General features: G+C 42.6%; 1 protein-coding gene across 9 annotated transcripts in view; it reads right to left on the minus strand.

Annotated features, from left to right (window-relative positions):
- Window positions 1–23,168, minus strand: part of ATG5 (autophagy related 5) — a 138,845-nt gene that overhangs the window by 25,210 nt on the left and 90,467 nt on the right. For 8 of the 9 annotated variants that reach the window (XM_075063865.1, XM_075063864.1, XM_075063870.1 and 5 more), the window contains exon 7: window positions 10,259–10,376. In XM_075063865.1, the coding sequence (XP_074919966.1) occupies window positions 10,259–10,376 (118 nt within the window). Of the gene's footprint in view, window positions 1–10,258; window positions 10,377–23,168 lie in introns of those variants that run through there. The other variant, XR_012655521.1, reaches the window with a different exon arrangement.

Raw genomic sequence — 23,168 nt, forward strand, 5'->3', positions numbered from 1 at the left:
CTCAGTGAAAGGAAGTCCAAGAGACAGGCCGAGTGAGACAAAGAAAACAGACACAAATGGCATCAATGCTGGAGAAGAGCAATGTAAGTTGCCTCTCCTTCCACGCTAAGGGTGCCATCAAGCCAATGAGATGTGCATGCAGGGCATGAATAAGCCAATTGGACAGTGGGACTTGAGGCCTCCAAACATTGCCTACGTTCTATTCATTTACAAGGCTATTGAGGGGTAATGATGGGGCAGTGCTGCTCTTTCTCAGACTGGCCAGGACCCCATCGATGTGCCCTTCTTCCACTGATCCAGTTAACCCCGCCCTGGACAAGTGGGGATGAGGAGGTGAACAGCTACATTCACTTCCCATCTAGAATTGTTCAATAACGCAATACAGCACTTATCACTTGTGACAAGAGAGACTAGGAGGCAAATATCATTAAAATACAATTTTCTACCTGAATAATTTACTGTAAATGAGTGCTTAGAAAACTGAGGGAGAACAACAAAACAATTAACACGTAGTCTTTAATAGAACTTATTGATAAAAGCCGAAAGTTAATTTAAAACAGTTGACCTCTAAGGAACACTAATTGTATGACATCACTCAGTACAGCATATCAAAAACCTACTAAAAAGAAAAATTCTAAAAGTCTTTTTTGATCCTGTTTTAATTTTAAAAGTACTAATGACATTTCTGCAGAATGAGGTCAATTCAGATTTTCTGAATGAACAACAATCCTGTGAAAATTGGGATTGCTGGATAGCCTAATGTTTGCTTCATCACACCTAAATGTTTACCATTTGAGTCCTCAAAGCAGTACAAGACAAAAATGAAAACAAGTTTTACGAAGACTTCAACAATACTAGTAAATTAAAAATGCATGCAGAATTATTTAGTTATGGTAGCTGGGGAGGAAAAGTCTCTTTCTACATGATATTCAGTTTTTTTAAGTGGGAAAAATAAATCTCAAGACACTCCAAAGAGAGTGAGTTTTTCCTTAAAAGATAAAATTCTGTATTTTACTTCATTTTAATCCCCTCCTACCTTCATCAAAATGTACTATTGAATAAATTGGTGTGTATGCTTGGATGCTCCTTACTGTAGTTAAAGCAAGAGCATGTTGTACATATATGTACTGACTAGCATTAAATAGGGATGGGACACTTTGCCAGTGGGTTTCACAAATATTTGCAGACAGCAGAGGAATGGAGACACTCAGGAATCTAGGGTTCCATTCCAAGCTCTGGAGAGGAATGTTCCCGAGTGGGCACAGACTTCTGCCCATTCTTCCTCAAGTGTGACCTGTTCTTGCCAAATCCCTTCCAACATATCTTTGTTCCAGTCCTATCTCTTCACTACTTTGGCTCCTCATCCCAGTCCCATTCTCCTCACCTAGCCAATCTCAGCCTCTACTCTTTAGGTTTCTTATCCCAGTCTCCTTGCCCAGTAAGTCCTAATTTTGCCCCCTCCTGGCTCCTCATCTGATCTGTCTCTCTCCCTCCCTCTAGCCTCCAGCTGCCACACCTCACCCCACTAACTCTCAGTACCAGCCTTCCTCCTTTCTTCTTCCCACCCAGGCTCCCTGTTCCAGTCCCTTTGCCCAGACTGTCCCAGTTCCCCCCTTGCATTACATCAGATCTATCTCCCTGCATTTCTCATTGGTCCTCAATCCAAGTCTCCTTGGCCAGCCAGTCCTAGTCTCCCTGAGCTCTTCATCTGATTTTAGTCTCATCCATACCTACTGGCTCCCAGCTGCTCCCAGTAACAGTCTCCCTGCCCAGCCAGTCCCACTCTCCCCCAGACTACTTATACCAGTTAATTTCACCAGTCTCCCACAGGTCCAGCTCTTGTCTTATCTGCATTCAAATCAGGCAGCTTCCTCTTACACCTGCCAGAGTCCAGCAGGAGGCTCACTGAGAACACAGGCGATCACCCTCTGGCTTTTAGTTCAGTTGGCTGGTCCTGGGACAGATTGCAGCAATCCAAATTTGCAATTTCAGGAAAAATCCTGCTCAGCCCCAGGCTGGAGTACATATCCCCAGTGCAGCACTGGGGACTTCAGATACTAAAACCTAAAGAGTCGCTAGTTGTGTAAACTGCATGTGTAGACTGATTTTTCAACATTTTATAACTTGACCAAATTTGGGCAGATTTTCATGGGGACACAAAAATGACCTCTTTGCCAAATTTCAAGTTCAAAGCATGGAGATGTTAGCTCATTTCAAAGAAAAGGCAATTAGAATTTTTTAACATGGGCAAAACAATGTACTCTTCCCTAGCTTGTTATCGAAAATGGCTGCACTGTTTTGGCTTTAATTGCCAAATCTGCAATGAAAGTGTTCTTAAATCAGACAACATATGCTGGGTCATCATCCAAGACTGTCATACCACAAAGTATGTGTGTAAAACATACAGAATGTGGGTAAAACTATGGAGCAAGAGACATACAATTTTCCCCCAAAGAGTGTAGTCACAAATGTAATTAACGCATTTTTTTTTTAACAAGCGTCATCAGCATGGAAGCATGTCCTCTGAAATGGTGGTTGAAGCATGAAGGCACATACGAATGTTTAGCATATATGGCATGTAAATACCTTGCAATGCTGGCTACAAAAGTGTCATGTGAACGCCTGTACTCACTTTCAGGTGACACTGTAAATAAGAAGCGGGTAGCATTGTCTCCCGCAAATGTAAACAAACTTGTTTGTCTTAGCAATTGGCTGAACAAGAAGTAGACTGAGTGGACTTGTAGGCTCTAAATTTTACATTGTTTTGGTTTTGAGTGCAGTTATGTAACAAAAAAAATCTACATATATACATTTCACTTTCATGATAAAGAGATTACACCACCGTACTTGTATGAGGTGAACTGAAAAATACTACTGCTTTTATTTTTTTTACAGTGCAAATATTTGCAATAAAAATAATTATATAAAGTGAACACAGTACACTTCGTATTCTGTGTTGTAATTGAAATCAATATATTTGAAAATGTAGAAAAATATCCAAAAATATTTATAATAAATTTGAATTGGTATTCTATTATTAACAGTGAAAATAAAACTGCAATTAATTTTTTTTGAGTTAATCTGTTTTGAGTTAATCATCTGAGTTAACTGAGATTAATTGACAGTCTTACTTTTTATGTTAACTAACTAGCATGATCTGATAAAAATATTTATATTAATGTGTAAAAGCAGCAAAGAGTCCTGTGGCACCTTATAGACTAACAGACGTTTTGGAGCATAAGCTTTCGTGGGTGAATACCCACTTAGTCGGATGGCTCATGCTCCAAAACGTCTGTTAGTCTATAAGGTGCCACAGGACTCTTTGCTGCTTTTACAGATCCAGACTAATACGGCTACCCCTCTGATATATTAATGTGTGCGCACACACATGGACACCCACAAACTACCCCTCACGTTTTTCTAGAAGAGATGAGGAATGAATCACAACTGGGGATAACGAAAGACAGGAAAGGAAGTGATGACATTGTGAAAAGGAACAAGAAAAGTGTTCGCTACTGTCAGTTAGCTTTCGGTCAAAAGATTGCACTCTCCTCTGGTAAATCCTTTGCAAGCCATTCTCTGTAACAGCAAAAATATACTTCTCAAAATATCATTGTTACTTAAGGAGCGGTTAGCTGTTTAAAGATACTAGTAAGATGGTGGCAGATATAAGAGAAAAATGAAATACAGTAGAAAAAGCCAAGGCTGCAGTTTGCCAAAAAAAAATCTTTATGTTCATCCCACTTAATATGTACATCCAACAACTGTTTCAATAAACTGTACTCTTTCCTGGATTAAGTTCAAAACCAGAGAATTGTAGCTGCCTGTGTAGCTACTTACCAATACAATGCAATTTGTGAAATAACAGGATACTACATCAATGGATTTACTCTGTCATACAAGTGTGCTGTTAGAAACTATATGGAATCTGTTAGATAATTTTAAATAACTAGACAGTGATTATAGGCTGACTCCTATCTGAAATTCATCTAGTAGAATTACAAGAACAGCACATCTTTTCTTTTAAGTATGTGTATTATTAAAATTCATTAATTTTACCCTTGCATGTAGTCTGGGCCACCACAAGTTCTGTAAGAAAATCAATGTTTCTGAAAGAAGCTTCAACTTCAAGCCTTACAGAAGAAGAGGTTACTCACCTTGTGCAGTAACTGACGTTCTTCGAGATGGGTGTCCCTGTGGGTGCTCCACTTTAGGTGTCGGTGCGCCCCTGCGCCTTTGATCGGAGATTTTTTGCAGCAGTACTCCTACCGGCCTCGCATGCTTAGAACCTGTCACTCATTCTGAGTGTGTTACTAGAGAGCATTTATCTTAGTAGAGCATTGCTCGCCCATACCATCATGCTTCCTTCTGCGCGCCCATACCCCAGCTCCTTCTCTAAACGGAGCTACCCAACGCCAAAGTAGAGGGGAGGAGGGTGGGAGTGCAGCACCCACAGGACACTCATCTCGAGAACGTCAGTTACTGCACAAGGTGAGTAACCTCCTCTTCTTCTTCTTCGAGAGATGTCCCTGTGGGCTCCACTTTAGGTGACTTCAAAGCAGTGTATCTCAAGGAGGTAGGGATTCGCATCTGGCAGGAATGCCGTAAGCAACTTACCCGTGCCTAATCGAGTGTCAGAGAGGGGGCCTGTGATAAGGCGCAAGTGAGTAATGAATGTATGGTGGGAGGACCAGGTGGCCGCCATCAGATGTCTGACAAGGTACTTCTGCGTGGAAGGCTCCAGAGGTAGATACAGACCAGTGAATGTGTCCTGATCATGCCGGAGTTACGTTCGCCTATCTGATAACAGAGACGTTTGCATCAGAGCGTCTCGAAGGCCTCTCAGCAGAGATAGCATGCCTTGGAATGGTGCCGCAATAGAGACAAGAGTCAGGCGAGCCTCGGAAGGGTCGTTTCTGTCTAGATAAAAGGACAGAGCCCTACGCACATCATGGTGCGTTGTGCCTCAAGGAGTTTGGGTGTGGTTCGGAAGAAGTTGGTAACTGTATTGGTTCATTGAGGTGAAAAAGAGCATGAACTTTTGGAAGAAATTTTGGGTGTAAACGCAGAACAACTCTGTCCTTGAAGAAGAGGGCACATGGTGTCCGCCGCAGAGCTGCTATCTCTCCTGCCCGTCTGGCGGAGGTAATGGCCACCAAAAGGGCTGTTTTCATGAGAGGTGCAAAAGGGAGCAGGGCTAAGGGCTCAAGGGTTGGAGTTAAACAGGACAATACTAGTGAAGATCCCATGGAGGGGTAGGTGACTTAACATCTGGATATAGAGTTTGGCGCTCCTTCAGGAAACCTTTGGTGAACGGATGAGCGGTGCTCAGCTGGTTAAGGATTGAGGAGAGGCGCGGCGCACCGCGGCGTTTGCGGTGCTGGGAGAGAGCACGCTGCTGGCACCGCGGCCGTTTGGTGTGCCTAGGAGAGTGCGCTGGCCGCACTGCAGCCGTTTGCAGTGCTTGAGGAGGAGCATGCGCTGCACCATGGCCAATTGCGGTGCCAGGGGAGTGTACTGCTGGCACTGCACCTTTGCGGTGCCAAGGGACAGGAGCGACAAGGACCTTCCGCGACATGGGAGGTCGGGCCTCCTCAGTGCTCTGAGAGAGCTGTGGCTGAGGCATCAGAAAAGCTGAGCACCTGCTTTGTGTTGTCAGCACAGACGGTAGGATCTCCCGGGACCCTCTACCTTGTTAATCTCTCCTGTGAGACGTTCTGCTTCTTGCCTCCGCTCCAGGAGGGTAAAGCAACGCTGCCCACCAGTTCTGATCTGGCTGGGCACGTATGGTGAGGCTTGACCTTTCCCATCTCAAAAGCGTCTGTTAGCTCGGCGCAGGTTTCAATCATGCCTGGATGTAAACAGGCTGATATCGATGTGTTTGCAAGGCATCCATTCCAAGTCTTCATGGTCTCTGAACAAGAGAGTGGGAAATGAAGCCCCGTCTGTCTGTTGACGTAGAACAATGCAGGCAATGTGTTCTGTATGCTGTGTACATGCTATTCTTTTAGGGAAGGAACACGGCAAGCATTCCGATAGCTGCAGTTCTACGAACGTTTATGGTAGGAGAGGGTCTCACCGAGTGAGACCAAGCCCGGTACTGTGTGGAGAGATATGGGACCCCAGCCGTGAGGAATGCGTCGTTTCATCATCACAGTGGGTGAGTCTGGAAGGGACCCAGAACAGAAGGTTTCAAGACTGTCCACCGTATACAGATCCCCTTGACCCAGTAAGGTATGGTCAAATGATTGTTTATTAGTCACGTTTCGTTGTAAACCGTGGCACCAAGCTTGATCGAGTCACTCATGTGAGACACATTCTGGACCACGAAGTCACGAGGCCAGTGTCCATAGTTGAGCACGTCTCTGGGCGGCGACCCAGCTTGCTTGTGAAGCCTCAGCCAGCAGTTGTAATAGAAGGAAACGTCGGTGAAAGGACCCACCGGTCTGGGTCGAGGTTTGCTTCTAATAAAGTCCATGGTTGGGTAGACTTAATGTGGATTGTTTCTCATTTATTTGCAGCCCAGGATGAAAGCACTTGATGTGAATTTTGAAGCGAGGGCTCGTGTGTGTGAGGCCTTGAGAAGATCGTCCAGGTAAGAAATATAATACACCCTTTCGGAGGTAGGTACCGGACTACCGGAGAAGGGAGAAAACTCGAAGGCAGTGGAAAGGCCAAATGGTAAACTCTGTAATTGTAAAGCGTAGAGCCAAAGGTAAAAACGGAGAATAACGCTGGATAGACCGTGCAAATAGGCGTCCTTTAGGTCAAGGGCTGAAAACCAATCGCCCCTGCTGAGGGCTGGAATTGGTGGTGAGAAGTTTTTGCAAAATCACCATTTTGAACTTTTGTTCTTGACGAAATTGTTGAGTCTGCCTGAAGTCGAGGATCGGTCACGATCCTCCAGTTTCTTCTGTGTTAGGAATAAGGAACAGAAATCCTTTCCCCTTGTGGCATTCATGGGCACGAGTTCATAGCACCCAGGGAAGAGATGTTGTACTCTGCGGGAGGGTGTGCCTCGGAAAGTGTCCCTCGAGAGGGAAGGGAGGGTGGGTGGGAGGAGGTGAGGAGAGGAAGGGGAATTGAATACCCCGGGGTGATGACCTCGAAACCACTTGCGGTGAATATTGCCATTTGGTGTAAAAGGCGTAATGACGATGTCCAAAACAGTTTGACAGTAACATGCGCCGGACTAGGGGCGACTTTTCTGGACCGACCAATAAGGTCAAATTTGTTATTATTGAGGAAGTTGGGTATCCCGGAAGAATTGGAGCGACGCTGCTGGTAATCTAGACCTCGGCGTTGGCGTGTTGTGTGATCCTGGCTCCCGGATATGCTGAGTATTATGAAGGGGTAGCGCGGACGTGGTAAGGTGATATCTGTACTGTCGCCTTCTATTGTAGGGGTCCGGATACCTAAGGATCAGAGTTGCCCGTGAGTCCTCATTTGAGGCAGCACCTCATTAAGTGGTGGAAGCAAAAGAGTTATAACCATCAAAGGCAGATCCCTATGGGCTCTGACTCGCGAGGAAAGAGAGACAGAGAAAGCCATGGAACCTCGTGCATGAACGGCCTGCTGTACGGTGGATCTTGCTCTGCAATGGCGAAATCCAGAGCTCTTGAAGAGCCGTGCAGATAATGATTTAGCCCGTCGAAACTAAAGCTGTAAACTGTTGTTCTAATTGCTGGGAGGTGTCAATACAGTGCAGAACTTATTATAAGTTGTTAATGTCGTACTTGCTAAGAATGCGGACAATTGGGCAATTCAAAATTGCAACGTGAAGAGCACTATACCTTACGACCTCAGAAGGTCTAAGCGTTGCTTCTCTAATTAGGTTGGTATGGCGAAATACTGTTTGTTTCACTGAATTGGCTGCATCCCACTACCAAAGAGTTTGGCCCACATGTGATGAAGGAATCCAAACCTCGAGGAATAAGTATTTCCGTCCGAACCTGTTTCAGGTTAGGCTGGCCTTGCTAGAGTCTGCCAGATGAAGCAGGGGGTCCCATAAGAAGGGCTGAGTATTGTCAGTATCTTCCTCCAAATTGATTTTAACTCATGGCACCTTTTGAAGTAGATCTTGGGAGTTTGAAAAACATCTGACTGGCAGTGGAGGGAAGGAATAACGCCTCCTCAGGTATGGATAGTGGTAGTGAGGTAACGTCCATGGAGCGGAGTTAATGGATCCTGAGATGGAGGGGCCGCCAAGTGCTTCACAGATGAACAGTTCACGTCTAGTGTGAGTAGAGTAGCGGACGTCCCGAGTGAAAAGAGGCCACGGACCCAATACTGCCATGGTGTGGAAAAGGCATAGCAGTGCATCCGATTAACAAACCCCAGAGGAGATCTTCAGGTTGGGTGGGACAGATTTTCCTGTGTCACGGAGGGACAGGACTGTGAGGGTAGAATTCAGATCGACTGGCAACACGCACCTGAGTTCAGAGTCCCTGCTCACGGAGGAAAGGCTGCTTGGACCCTGAGTCATTTGCATAGAGAAGCCATCCCCAACAAAGGCATTTAAGGTAGGTGACAACTAGGAGTCACTTGAGTGGGTTAATTTAACGGTGGGCAGTCGAGGCGAAGCAGATTAGAGACCGGCGCCACGCCAGGGGGCGCCTGCCAACCCGCCGGGTGTTGCTAGGGGAAAATTCTTCCGACGAACGTGCACGCGGCGCGCGCACACCTACTTGGAATGGATATGAGCAAGCACTTGAAGAAGAAAAAACAGTTAAAAGTAAATTTAGACTGCAAGGTCAAGCACTCAAAAGTTATGAAACACCAGATTTAGGATGCGCATGCAAACTTAATTCTGTCTTGAGTGTCCATCCTTGGACACTGAATGAGGCCATGGCCCTGTAGAAAAAAAGTGTTTTTAATTGCATGATCGTGTGCTGTCACCTACTTAAACGCACAAGAAAGCAGAATTAATGTTGCACATGTAACTATAAATTTGGCATTTCCTAACTCTCAAGTACTTGATTTTGCACTGAGAATAGCATTCTTTTGACAAAGTATTTTAAATTATTTTTTTCCTTTTTTTAAGGAAGATGGTAAAAAGTAAACTTTTTGAAAGTGCCCAAATAACTAATAAGACAGGCTCCTAAATCACTTCCGAAAATGGGGCTTAAGCTCCTAATTCATTTGGGAACTTCTAAAAATGTGAGTCCAAAACACATTGTATTATGTATGTTAGCCCTTAAAAACACTCCTTACTCCTATGGGAATTCTGTGTCACTGAGTGCATATCCACCGCAGATTTCTTTCCTTCCCTGCAGAAAAATGACTTCTGATGGGGAAGCAAAGGGAAGCCACAAGAGCTGCCACACGCCCCTCCCCAACAGCACAGGCAGGTCTGTTCGGGTACCCGGAGCAGCTGATAGAGACATAAATCGCCACACCAGGGGGCGGTGCTGGGCAGTCGTGCATGTGAGAGCGAGTGAGCGACTCTGTCCCTCTTGTTCGCTATTGCAGCATGCTCAGCATGAAGGGGTAGGGCTTTGGGATGTTTCTGAGGAGGTAGGCCTGTGGCAGGCTCTGTCCTCTCAGGCAGAGCAGAATGTAGCAGCCTGTCTGCTTAGTGAATTGTTCCAATTGTCTTTGTGAACTCCCTCAGGAGTATAAAACAGGTATAAAAGTTTTAAGGCTCCTTTACATTGCCAGGGTGGTGTAAAGGACTTATAAATGCTTATGATGCTTCAGTGATTAGAACTGGTGTAAATTTTTGTACTGAAAAAATTACCTATCAAAATGTACTCCACAAACTGTTTGCTACTGACCTTTCTGGAGATTGTCAGTACCCAACATAAATCATGAGTTTGATTCCCCAGCTTTCATTTGCTCTTCAGTGGCTGATGAGGTACCACTGCATGACTGCATATATTTGTTGACTAATAACTAGAAATAAAGGATCAAACCTAGCTACATTACTATTACACAAGGGGATTTGGGGATTTCTTTCAATGCTCCCCGCTTCCATTCTCCATCCATTGTATTATAGTTTAAATAAATTACCTAAATAATTGAAACCAGCATGATCATATTGCATTATTTTGACAAACATGCAGAATTTTGCAGAATTTTAAAATATTGTGGCAGAATTTTTAATTTTTTGGTGTAGAATTCCCCCAGTAGTAACTCCTCCACCCCTCTGCTGCCATAATATATCATCAGCAAGTACAAATCCTGAACCTTCAGCATCATAGCTCATACTTCTACTACACTTCAGGGACATAAATAATGATAACTCTTTATAAAGTACCTTCAGGAGTAATTGCAGCAGGACAAACTTCTTTTAGGAGATCTCCGAGCGTATTTAGCTGCCCATTTGTAGCAACCGGACGAAATAACTTCTGTATAAAAGGTCGTTCCGTTGTTACCTGTTTTTAATACAAAAAAGTTAGTAAAACTGCAGTAATTTAAGCTCTAAAAAAAGTGAATTAATCATACCACTTGGGGGGGGGAGGGGGCTAATGTTTGGCATTTTAACCTCTTACACATGTTTGCCTCTGTTTTCCATCAGATACAGAGTGCTACAACCTAGTATGACACAGCTTTTGGCAGTTTTATATATGTTGACACACTTATCTTCCTTCATAGGGGAATGGATCATGGATATACTTTTGAAGATTCCTCCCCACTATACCCCTGGATTATGTCGCGCAACAATCCTTCTCACAAGAAATGGAATATCATGAAACAACGACACAAAATGAAGTTTGAAAAATCAGCTTTATATCTTAATAATGGTCAGATGTTAGGTATGGCAGTCAAAAACACTTGTGTTCTATCATTTCTAAAAAAGTGGGTGACAAAAATAAAGGGCTCCTTATTTATGTAAAGAATTTAGTACACTAACATAATTCGGTAAAAATTAAAATTGATTACTAGTATTTGCCCAATGTCTTCACTATTTCCCCCCCCATGTGACTTTGCTACATGAATTAATAGAAAAGATTCTATCCTACAATATAATATTTAAGGAAGTTATGGGATACTTTTTCAGAAGTGTCTCAGTCACTTCGGAGCCTAAGCCACATTTTCAGAAGTGCTTTAGGCACTTAGAATCTAAGTTAATTTTGAAATGGATCTTAGGTATTTGAAAATTTTATACTTAGGTTTTTCAAACTGTAAAATTGACTAATACAAATCTAGCTTGTCGACAGCTTTCTAACATGTTATTTAAGAAAGCATTGCAATGTGTATGAGCCAGTTACCAGTCTGAGAAAATACTAATATTGTATAGGTTATAACATTACATTACTTAATCATAAAATGCAAAGCGGTATTGTTACTAATACAACATAAAGAAATACATTTAAGTATAACCGTAGTGTTACTTCACCTGACCAATGTGAATATGATATTAACCACATTAACCTTAGCTGTTGTTATGGATTTTATTTATATATGTACAGCATTTAGCACAATGGGGACCAACCTGGATGCTTTTAATATTACCACATAAATGTTAAATAAAAAAACAAATCTCAACCTAAGCAGATCTTGACTTGGATAGTATTCATATGGAAGAGACCTCCTGTTAGAGCCCAAATGCAGAAGAAAATAGTGGTCCCTCTTTTCATAAATTAATATTGTGCCTGTGCTTCTGGACATCCTTCCACTTGTGGTCATTACTTTCTGCTTACCAAATTCTTCCTACAGTTTCTACTAGATACAGTATTTTTCACTTCTTAATCCACCACAATATTTAGTATTGGACTGCACTGTTCAGTAAATCAGCAGCTGGCAAAGTTAATCCTATACAGAAAATCAAAAATACCCTCAGGTGCATGAGCATGGCTCCTGAGGAAAGAAATTGGTTTGCAGGCACTTTGCACTGATATTGACAATAAAATAACTTTCAACTTCTGCTTTTACAAAAGCAAATATTCAACTGTTGGTCAATATATTTTTCTAGAAATTTTAAATTATTTATTGCTATTAAATATATTAAATAAGATCTATATAACACCATAAATGCGCACTGCACTTCAGAGGATAAATGAAGACTGAGCCCCATTTCAAGAAGCCCTTACAATGTGAGCAATGATTTAAAAAAATGTAAGGAAATAAGTAGGGACAGCATCGGAAAGGGGTAGGATGAAGCCATGGATAGTAAGACCACATGGTCATGTGGGAGCCTAGCATATGCTTTCTGAGTTGCACTCACATTGCAAAATGACAGGGTTTGGATCAGAGTCACAGTGGGACTCAGGCTGTGACTCTACCCCCAAGCAGGATCCTAGGAGCTAGGTCCTGAGTGCTTGCTGACCTAAGTCAGACTCATTTGTGTGTGGACGAAAGCAGAAGGTTAGGCTCGAACCTGGGCTAAGCGTGCAGGGAAGACATACCCTTTGTGACTGCATTTTTGTATATGCATTTTATTTGAGTATAGTTTATAAGTAACTCTAAAGATTAACTGCATTTTGAACTGATAGGTGAGAAGAAAGATGGTCCACTGATGAACCTGGATTTCCTAGGCTAGTGTCATTAATTCCTTGCTTCCTTGTGACCTTGTATAAGTCATTTAGTCTCTCAATCCTTCCATTCTCCATGTGTAAGATGAGGATAATAAAGATTGGCAGGTGCTCAGATATTTGGTATGGAAATGGAGGTCATAATACATAAAACAGACTAAGAAGGGAGCCAAATTGAGGGGACGGTATAATTATATATTAAGTTAGCAATGAAAAGCTCATTTAGTTTTGCACCACAATCATATAATCTAAAAATGTCACTCCTGCTTCCCTGGTTCTTTTTGGCATCAGCAGCACATCAAATGCTGCATAAAATCCACAATTTGATTAGCCAGACATTTTATTCAGGATGCAGCTTAAAATCAAAAAGCATAACCCACAGATTGTTGGTTTTTAATCTCAAAAACCATAAAGTAACCAGACTTTCTATCTAAATTAAAGTCTTGGGTTTCCTAACTAAATATTCTACTGTTACCCTAATTGTACTTCAACCACTGCAAATTACCTTCCATTCTGAACCCACACTAGAAACATCCTTAAAATTCCCATATGTGAACAGTTTGGCAACATGAAAATATAAAACTTTAGTCTTTCCTGCATACTTCATTATACTTTCAGCAACATGCCAAAAATCACATTCTGCAGAACTTTTGTAATGATTATTGTACTTTAAAACAATTAAAGTGTTTCTGATAGAGCAATAATTAATCATTACTTTTAAACAAGTGTAAACTTAACCACAAAGCTTTAAAATGAGCAGTTGGAGCTCACATAATGATTTAAGTTTCCCATACATAGGACAGTACAGGAACATTTAACTACTCTCAAAAAATGAAATATATTATACTTATTTTACATAACTGTACCAAATTTTATGTTATTATCCAGTAAAAAGTATATTTTTCCATGAAATTTTCCTAAAAAAATGTCTTTGGCTTTGCATAAATGTTTTCAATTTAAAAATCCTAATAAAATGAAAAAGTGTTTTAAGTTACAGGTGATAGAATATAGCTTATAACCAACAATAGTGTCTGACCAAAAGTATTACAATACTGCTTTCTTACATTATATTTTTAGCAGAGGAAAGGTAAGGCATAACTCACTTTGGTGGGAAAAAAAACAGACACTTTGGACCATAGCCTTCATCTACACCCTTCAATATTGAGAGGAGCTATGTACATTCTTACTGAGGAGACAACACAGTCCAAAGTTTCAAAGGTCAAGTTTCTCATCCTCACCTTCAGTTTGAGGACTCGGCTTCACCTCTCTCTCCCTATTTCACTCTCTTACTTTGCTCACTGCACCAGCATGTCCCATCTTGGAGTTCTTTTTGGCTATTTACACTATTGAATTATTGGTAAATGAACAGGTGAGCCACCAATATAAGAGCCAACTTCACAGTGTGTCCACAATACCCAGTGCTATTTTGTCCAACATCCACATTTGTGCTTTACTAGAAAGTTGTAGCTATTGCCCTCTGAGTATCTCAGTTCCCAGCAGAGTTGTCTGAAGCAAGGGTTAAAAAGGTCTTTGGAGATTTCCAAGAACCAAATGAATTGTAGAAGAAGAGGTGCCATAAGTCCCTCGGTGCCAGTGCCATTTCCTAAATCTTTCCTTAAATGAAGGCCAGCATGAATGTTCAATTTTCACTCCTTGCGCAAGGAGTTTTTGAAAAGCAGTCAGGAGGGCCTCCACAGAGCCTGATACTAGAGATAGTATTATTCAACAGTGATACAAACCTCAGTGAATTATCATAGCAATTTAGATCACACAGAGTGGTCAGGCAAGGCACTTCTCCTTGTACTCAAGATGGAAAGGACGTAATAAAGTAATGCTAGATCAGTGCAATAATAGAATGAAGGGAAGGCAAGTATGCGGTGGTCATATAACTGGACTAACAAAAGTTACTTATTACAGATTAACAGGCTTATCAAAAATCTGTTTGCATAGGGTCCCACCAAGGAAAAAAGGGCAAATTTTGAGAGAACATGGGAAAGGCGGCTAAGTTTTCAGCAGCACAATTCCTGCTTAGTGGAAGAACGACGAAGATCTGAGTTTCAAGTCATGATAAGCAAATATACATTGCCCCAAAATGTGATTGCAAAGCTGGAAGGCTTGCTTTATTCGTTTACTTTGGTCCCACAGGTTAAGATAAGAAGTGCTAAGATTAATGAGTATCTTCATGAGATTTATAGAAGTTTATTTCCTATCCAGTACCAGTAAAGGACAGGCAATGTAATTATTTCCTTAACGCTTACAGCCTACATTATTTGTACATTTATTTTACATATTGTCAGCAAAATATGCTAATAAATTGTTTATTATACATTAAACAAGAGAGCTTGAAAGCTGACTGCAGATAGGCAAAAACAGCCAGCGAAGTGTGGAGAGGGAAGCAGGAGGAAACGTGAACACTTTTGCTCTTAAGTGACACTTCATCTGCATTTTTACAAGCACTACTTATGAAGTTCATAAGATTCCCAACAACACTCTTCCCCTAGTTCCCAAGCCTGCAGAATCATTGTACATTGGTGCATGTTACCACAAAACACATTAGACTGTGATATCCTTGTCCTCCTCCTACTAAACATAGTTAAGCCATCATCCTCTAGATCCTGAATCCATCCCGATTCTGACAAAATGTCCAGCAACCACAAAACTGTCTTTCTGGTTTACCGTCCTCAGTCTCCATGTGCCTTTCTGGGATACAACATAGCATCTCAGTCCTATCCAACAATGGTGCTTGCTCTGTGAAAAGGCAAGTCATGAGGATCTGGTCCAGTGGAGAATATTTTCGACACTGGCCCAGACCTACTGTTATTCATCCAGGTCTTACTGCGAGGTTATAAAGGATCTTCAACACCTTTTCTGCTAACAGATAAAGCATAAGATGGGGTATTAGTTCTGCTACAGACCACCAAATCACACTAGGAAACAGGATGATTGTGCCTTTTATACACCTATCTACAATGTGTACGGAAAAAAACTGTCTGATCCTGGGGCACTTCATTTGAGTGACATACGCTGGCGGTCTCATGCTGCCAGTACTAAAACATCCTTGGGGTTTCTAAAATGTATAAATGACAATTTCCTAACAAAAAATGTCACAGTCAACACAGGATTTTATTTATTATTAGACCTAGTCCTAACAGATAAAGTTACTGTCACAGACAGCACTGACACAGAAATTGAATACAGGATCCGCTGTGCTAGCACATATTTTAGATAACTACTCAAATGAGTCTTCAATGATAGGGATCTACAAAGAGGTACCAAGATCTTGGTTTACAAGGCAGTTGTCATCCCCACCCCTCGCTATGGGTGTAAGACCTGGGTAACCTACAGATGGTACTGAGTTTAAATAATTCCTCTCCCTTCCTGGCATTTATTCCTCTGATATATTTATAGACAGCAATCATATTTCCCCTCAGCCTTCTTTTGGTTAGGCTAAACAAGCCAAGCTCTTTGAGTCTCCTTATCATAAGACAAGTTTTCGCAATTTCCCGCGGATCATCCAGTAGCCCAATTGAATTTATCCTTGTTAAACATGGAGATCCAGAACGGACTATTGCTGCTGTCAGTAATCAGAGTGAAGGTCTCACCATGCCTTTGTATATGGGTTTTACTCACACCTCTCCTTATCTCTACTGGAATCTCGCCTAGATCATACAGCCGCATTAGTTTTTTCACAGCCATTATTGTGGCTCATAATCATCGGAGCAACCAAACTCGATCTTCTCCTCCTCTGTTACTTCACTGATGCGTCCCAGCTAAACAATAGTTTTCTTGGTATATTATCCCTCAATGCATAGACTTGCAATTTTCACTAATTAATTTCGCATCCCTGTTACTATTACTCACGCACTTTCTCGAAATCCAGTTTACAAGGTCATCCAGATCGTCCCTGTATGATATCCTGGACCTTCTCTGTATTGGTCAATACTCCCAGCTTTGTGTCATTCATGAAAACTTATTAGCACATCCCACTTTTTGTGCCAAGTCAGTAATAAAAAGATTAAATAAGATTAGGTCCCAACCGATCCCTGAGGAACTCCACTAGTAACCTCCCTCCGGCTGACAATTCACCTTTCAGTACAACCCATTGTAGTCTCAGCCTTTAACCAGTTCCTATCAACACCTTGGATCAAATTTTCCATATTGACCCGCATCTTTTCCAATTTAGCTAATAATTACCCACGTGGAACCGTACGAAATGCCCTTACTGAAATCCGAGGTATAAATAGATCCACTGCATTCTTTGTCTAAAAAATTTGTACGCTTCTCAAAAGTCAACCGGTTTCTCTAAAGGGAAATCGTGTCTTACTAATCTATTACAGTTCTCTGAAGGCGGATCCACATGTGGACAAAGGGGAATCCAGTGGACCTAGTATACCTAGATTCCAGAAAAGCCTTTGACCCAAGGTCCTCATCAGGCTCTATACATAAATTAAGTCAACATGGAAAGGGGAGGTCCTTTCATGGATTGGAGAACTGGTTAAGACAGGGACAAGGGTAGCGAATTATGTCAATGCTTCAGAATAGAGCGGGTACTGTGGTGTTCCCAACGCGTCAGTCTTAGGACCAATCCTATTCAACTTATCATAAATGACTGGAGAAGGGGTAAAAAGTGAGGTGGCAAAGTTTGCAGATGATACTAAACTGCTGAAGATAGTTAAGAGCATAAGCAGACTGTGAGAACTTCAAAAAGATCTCCAACAAAACTTAATGATTGGGCAACCAAAATGGCAAATTAAATTTAATGTGGACAAATGTTAAGTATGCATATTGGAGAAAAATAACCCGAACTAATACATACAATAGATGGGGCTAATTTAGCTACAACAAATCGGAAAAAGATCTGGGTCATCGTGGATAGTTTCTCTGAAAGATGTCCACCACAGTATGCAGAGGTGGTCAAAAAAGCAAACAGGATGTTAGGAATCATTAAAAAGGGGATAGAGAATATGATGGAGAATATATTATTGCCCTTATATAAACTGATGGCACCCCCACGTCTTGAATACTGCATACAGATGTGGTCGCCTCATCTCAAAAAAGATATATTGGCACCAGAAAAGGTTCAGAGAAGGGCAACTAAAATGATTAGGGGTTTGGAGAGGGTCCCATACGAGGAGAGATTAAAGAGGCTAGGACTTTCTAGCTTGGAAAAGAGGAGTCCAAGGGGGGATATGATAAAGGTATATAAAATGATGAGTGATGTGGAGAAAGTGGATAAGGAAAAGTTATTTACTTATTCCCATAATACAAGAACTAGGGGTCACCAAATGAAATTAATAGGCAGCAGGTTTAAAACAAAAAAAAGAAAGAAGTTCTTCACATAGAGCAAAGTCAACTTGTGGAACTCTTCACCTGAGGAGGTTGTGAAGGCTAGGACTATAACAGTGTTTAAAAGAGAACTGGATAAATTCATGGAGGTTAAGTCCATTAACGGTTATTAGCCATTAATGGACTTAAGGAATGATGTCTCTAGACTTTGTTTGTCAGAAGGTGGAGATGGGTGGCAGGAGAGAGATCACTTGATCATTACTTGTTAGGTTCACTCTGTCTGGGGCAAGTGGCATTGGCCACTGTCGGTAGACAGCATACTGGGCTAGATGGACCTTTGGTCTGACCCAGTACGGCCATTCTTATGTTCTTAGTCACCATCTACCTCTTGCATCTCCATGGTGTTCAGCCAGCCAACATCCATCCTGTCAGCTGCAGTAACTTTGGATCTGGATGCAATATTTAGCCCTGATCTTGTGACACCAGGTCCAGGAAGCCTGGAATCCTGATTCATGGTTGCACGGACATCTACGGCAAGCCGAACAGGCAGAATTGCCCTGGCCAACAGGGAGCTATGAGGATGAATCTCGCCTGATCTCATCTGGCTTTAGCTATTGTCTGGGATTTAGTGGGAATGATAGAAAGGCATAAAGAAGGAAGGCACTGTAGAAGGAAGACTTCCAGTAAAGACGCTGGACTCATGCTGCCTCCTCCTCCGGCACAGAAGTTTGGCACTTGGTGCTGTCCTGGGTGATGAACAAGTCTATGACTAAGTTTCCACACTGGTGGAATATCAAGTTGGTGGTGGATTTCAACAATCACCACTCATGGCTGGTGATGGATTGCCTGCTTAGGAAGTCCATCAGGTTGACTTCAGCATCTGGAAGGTGCAGGCTGTTGGGATGTAAGGAACACACTGATCACTTTCTTGAGGGGAGGAGCAGAAGGGATGGAGAGTGCCTTCTCCTTTGTTTATATAGTACATTGCACATGTATTATCTTTTACTATTTGCATTCCTGAGTGTCATAGGACCAGGAAGAATACCATGCATGCCAGTCTGATGGCTCTGAGCTCTAAAAAGTTTGTGTAGTTTCATTTCTTCCAGGGCCCAAGTCCCTTGTACTTGGGATGCAACTATAACTGACTTACTCATCTCATGCTTTGCAGGGAAATAGACTGATCTGAGTCAGAAATGTAAGGGTCTCAGGAGAAGTCTGAAGTATGTACATGAGGATAAAAGCCAAACATAAGGCTACTACTGTTGATGGATGTTAAAATCAGTTTTCCGTAATGTCCAGAGTGAGGAATCTATCCTGAGGTAAGTGAGCCCTTGCCATGTTAGAATCTACCATGGCTCCTATGAACTTTATCTTCTGTTATGAGATAAGGCAATTTCTACAATGGGATGAGAAAGAATCTCTCATAGTTCACCAGGAGGCCCAGCCTGGCAAACAGAGGGAGAAAGCACTATTACACCAGTGGTCCCCAACCTTTTCTGGGTGGGTGGCGCCAGACAACAAGCCACTGAGGACAGTGGCCGGCAGACAAGCATCCGCCAAAATGCCGCTAAGAAGCGGCAACATCAAGACGCGTCACTGCCAAAATGCCGCCGAATATCAGCAGCAGTTCAGCAGCGACACCTCTCGATGACACCGCTTCTCGGCAGCATTTCAGTGGATGCTTGTCTGCTGGCCAGTACTCGGGTGCACATAGATGCCCCGGCGGGTGCCATGGCACCCATGGGCACTGCATTGGGGACCACTGGATTACACCTTTCAGAGCTTCCTGATGTGACCTGCCTCTGATCAGCCAGACAGACACCACTGCCCTTATTCTTAGGGTACTCTGCCATTATGGCTAAGCACCTTCAGGTGTCACAGAGAGTCTGAATGGCACCACCTTCAGGTACTTTCTGAGAGTTGAACGGATGGTGATGTCCTGTTAGTCAAGGTCCACAAACTAGCTGTGAACATGTAGGGATGGAACAATGGAGGCAAATATTATCATCCCAAATCTGAGGCAGATGTATTTGTTTAGTTTCCTCAGTCTCCTCCTAGGATAGGATGAAGACTCTCTTTCTTTTTCAGAATGAGAGTATCGGGAGTAGAAACATCTTCCCCTGTAATCCTATGGATCCTCTTCTATAGCTCCTACACAAAGTAACAAGATCACTTTTGTTTGAAAATGTTCTCATCAGAAGGATCCTTGAAGAGAGACAGAGAAGTGGAGAGGGTAGGGGATAGGGAAGTGAATTGCCATAGGCAACAACATCCATCCATGTCAGGTTGAAAGGGACAAGGTAGTTTCCAGAGATCAGTTCCAGGGTGGTCTTGGAGTGGCTCTAAACTGTCTCATCAAATCTGTTGCCTTTAGGAGGAAGGTTGGTGTGAGATGGAGGAGGAAGATAATGGGCACCTCCACATATATGGAGTCACTTACTGAGTGGATACTCAGGATGGAGACAGAAAAAGATAGTGTTTCTCAGTCTCTGAGGTGGCTGGTACTGGAAGGGCTTGCAGTACACTCTTCTTCTCCTTCCCCTTCCCGTTTCCCAGCTAGCTGGGGCTGGGTCACCGGCTCAGTCTTTTCCAGGCTTCCTGGGCCAATGCTCACTCCATATCCTCTCTGTCCTCCCACACAGAATCTATCCTCTGTTTTCTTGTCCGTCTTCTTGTTCTCTGCCCAAGAACTCTAATCTCAAATGCCTCCCTAACAGGATTTCCTTCATCCATCCTTCACACATTCACATACCATCACAACCTCCTCTCTTGCAGTTTCTCTCTGACACCACCAATGTTGGTCTCCCTCTTGGTTACATCATTCTGCATGTGATCCAACAACGTCACTGCTCTCGCTACCCTCAAACAATTAATTACAATGGCTTCAAGTCTTCAAGTGCCTCTCTCTGGTTGCCCAGGTCTCTGGTCTGTACAGAACAGCTGGTCTATCACAGTTTGATACAGTTGTCCCTTAAAGTAGTCTGGACATCAGTTTATCATAAGTCACTCCACTGTCTTGCACCAGATGTCCCATGTGCTCAGCAGCTTTTCTTACAATTCTCTGTTGGTTTCTCCATTGGCCATTAACCAGCCCCAAGGTACTTAAATGCAGAAAGATGATTTAGGTGCTAGCTCTCAATGTTAATCATTTGTCTTGGGTCCACATGAGTCACCCATATGACTTCGGTTTCCCCTTTACTGATTTTGAGGCCACCGTTTGTTAATATCCTGTTCAAAAATCAACTGTCGGGACCAAATAGTACTCACTACTGGCCATTAACACAGTATTGTCTGCATAGATCAACTTCAAACCATTTGGATTTGCTTACTTGTGAAGTCCATCACACAATTATGAACAGTAATGGGCTAAGTGCTGATTCCTAGCGGTGCCCAACCTTCCTTTCAAAACCCTCCATTACAACCAAAAACCATCCACACCTTTGCATACAAACCCATCACCACCTGGACAAGGTCCTCCTGTACCCCACAGAATTGTAGCAGAGGCACCAGCCTAAGTACTTTCTCAAATGCCTTCTCCAAACTGAGGAAAGCCCATCCATGCTTGATGTTTCTTTCCAGCTTCTTTTCCAACAACCATCTAATGGTAAATGTACCATCTATTATCTCATTTCCTTTTCCAACACTAAACTGCTTCTTTCCTAAAATGGGCTCCAATATTCGACAAATGTGACTATCTATGATTCTCTCTAACAGTTTCTTGCTGCAGAACAGCAACTTAATTCCATGATATTTGGAGCAGTCTTGTACGTAACCGTTACACACTGGTACCAGTGTGGGCTTTCTTCATTCTTTTGGAATTTTCTTCTCTTTCCAAACTGCATGCAGAATGCACAAGCCAACATAAACCAAGCTCTCTCAAGATTCTGATAATTTCCGCTGTGACTTTACCCAAACCTGTTACTTTTCCAGGTGCCATCTTCAGCAGGACAGCCTTAATATCTGCCTCCAAGGTCAATGACATCTGTGATTATCAGGCACCTGACTGTACTGGAAATAGTCAGACTGTGGGTGGCCCATCCACTGCCAGTCCTTCACTGGGACTTGATACCACATGCCTTCAGGGTATTTTGGGTATCATTCTTTCCTCTTGGGCAATGGTTCCTGCTCGAAGCAAGGGAGGAGTGGCCCGGTGACAGGGAGAAGTATTTCTCTGGAAATGGTGCTGCTGATGGGTATGAGTCCAGCACTAATGTTAATGGAGCCAGTCCCAGTATCTATGTTGATGCTAGGTCTCATGCTGGCAGGAGCTGTAAGGAGGTTCAAAGGAATATCTCAGTACTAGAGTGGATGCTGGGGTTGATGTTGGTTCTGATGAACTTGTCTCCATGTCTGATCTAGTCACTGATGTCTTGGTGCTATCCCTCATCAATACTGAAGATTTTGAGGGGACTCTTTATGTCTTGAATCCTCTTTGCAGGATGATCATGTTGACTGCTCCAAGCTGTGTTTGTGTTTGGTGTGGGACTATATTTCTGTTTTGGAGGATAGAACTGGTCTCTGTCCTGGAGTTGGTGTTGAGGTTGACATAGTTGGAGTTGAGGCTGCTGGCACCAGCAGTGATGGGTTCTGGTGCTTTTTTTGCCTTCTTTTCCCAGCTGAAAGCAGGGTGTAGTGCCTGCTAGCTGAGGAACTCACCAAAGACAATTTCCTTGATTTTAGTAGGGAGAACATCTCCGCTCCTGGATCCAAAACTATCTTCCTGGATTGCTCCAAGAGGTGCAGTTTGAGTCTTATGATTTCCAGGTGTGGGATAAAAAGAATGGTAGATAGAACACATGTCAAAGACATGACTCTCCCAAGGCAAAACAGGAATCTATAACAAGTATTAAGATATCGCAGGAAGGACAGAGTTTAAACCCAGTGGGTTTTGAGTACTCCACAGCTAACAACTGGCATGAAGTGCCTCACCCAGCTGTATTTGGGAGGGTGGTCTCTCGCCACTCTCCTAACTGCTTTCTATTTCTTACGTGTATGCTCAGGAGTACAGGTGAAATGCTCAACAAAAAAGTCTAACACAAAGGGACTAATAAAAGAAGCAAAGAAGAAATAGAGTTATGAAAATCATAAGCAAATAGGGCACAGTCCACATTATGTCTCACTGCCCTGGGTCAGAAGAGGTAACTGAGGGAGGGGCATGGTCACACTACCCTTTATGCCCTCAGACAGGAGCAGAAGGCAGCAGAGGGTGCATGAATAGGCTTACTGAACACTGCTATCCAAAAGACTGAGCTTGTATGAGTGAGATGAAGTGCATGTATATCTACACTGGGATCCACACTAACACATACTTGAACAAACATTTTACCGCTTTTCTACAATAAGTATTTTTGTTAGAGAAATAGTCCTGCAGTGATTCTCTGAGACACACTAAAGACTCCAAGCAGG

Source organism: Chelonoidis abingdonii, chromosome 3, assembly GCF_003597395.2.
Source record: "Chelonoidis abingdonii isolate Lonesome George chromosome 3, CheloAbing_2.0, whole genome shotgun sequence".
In the NCBI taxonomy this organism is placed as follows: Eukaryota; Metazoa; Chordata; order Testudines; family Testudinidae; genus Chelonoidis; species Chelonoidis abingdonii.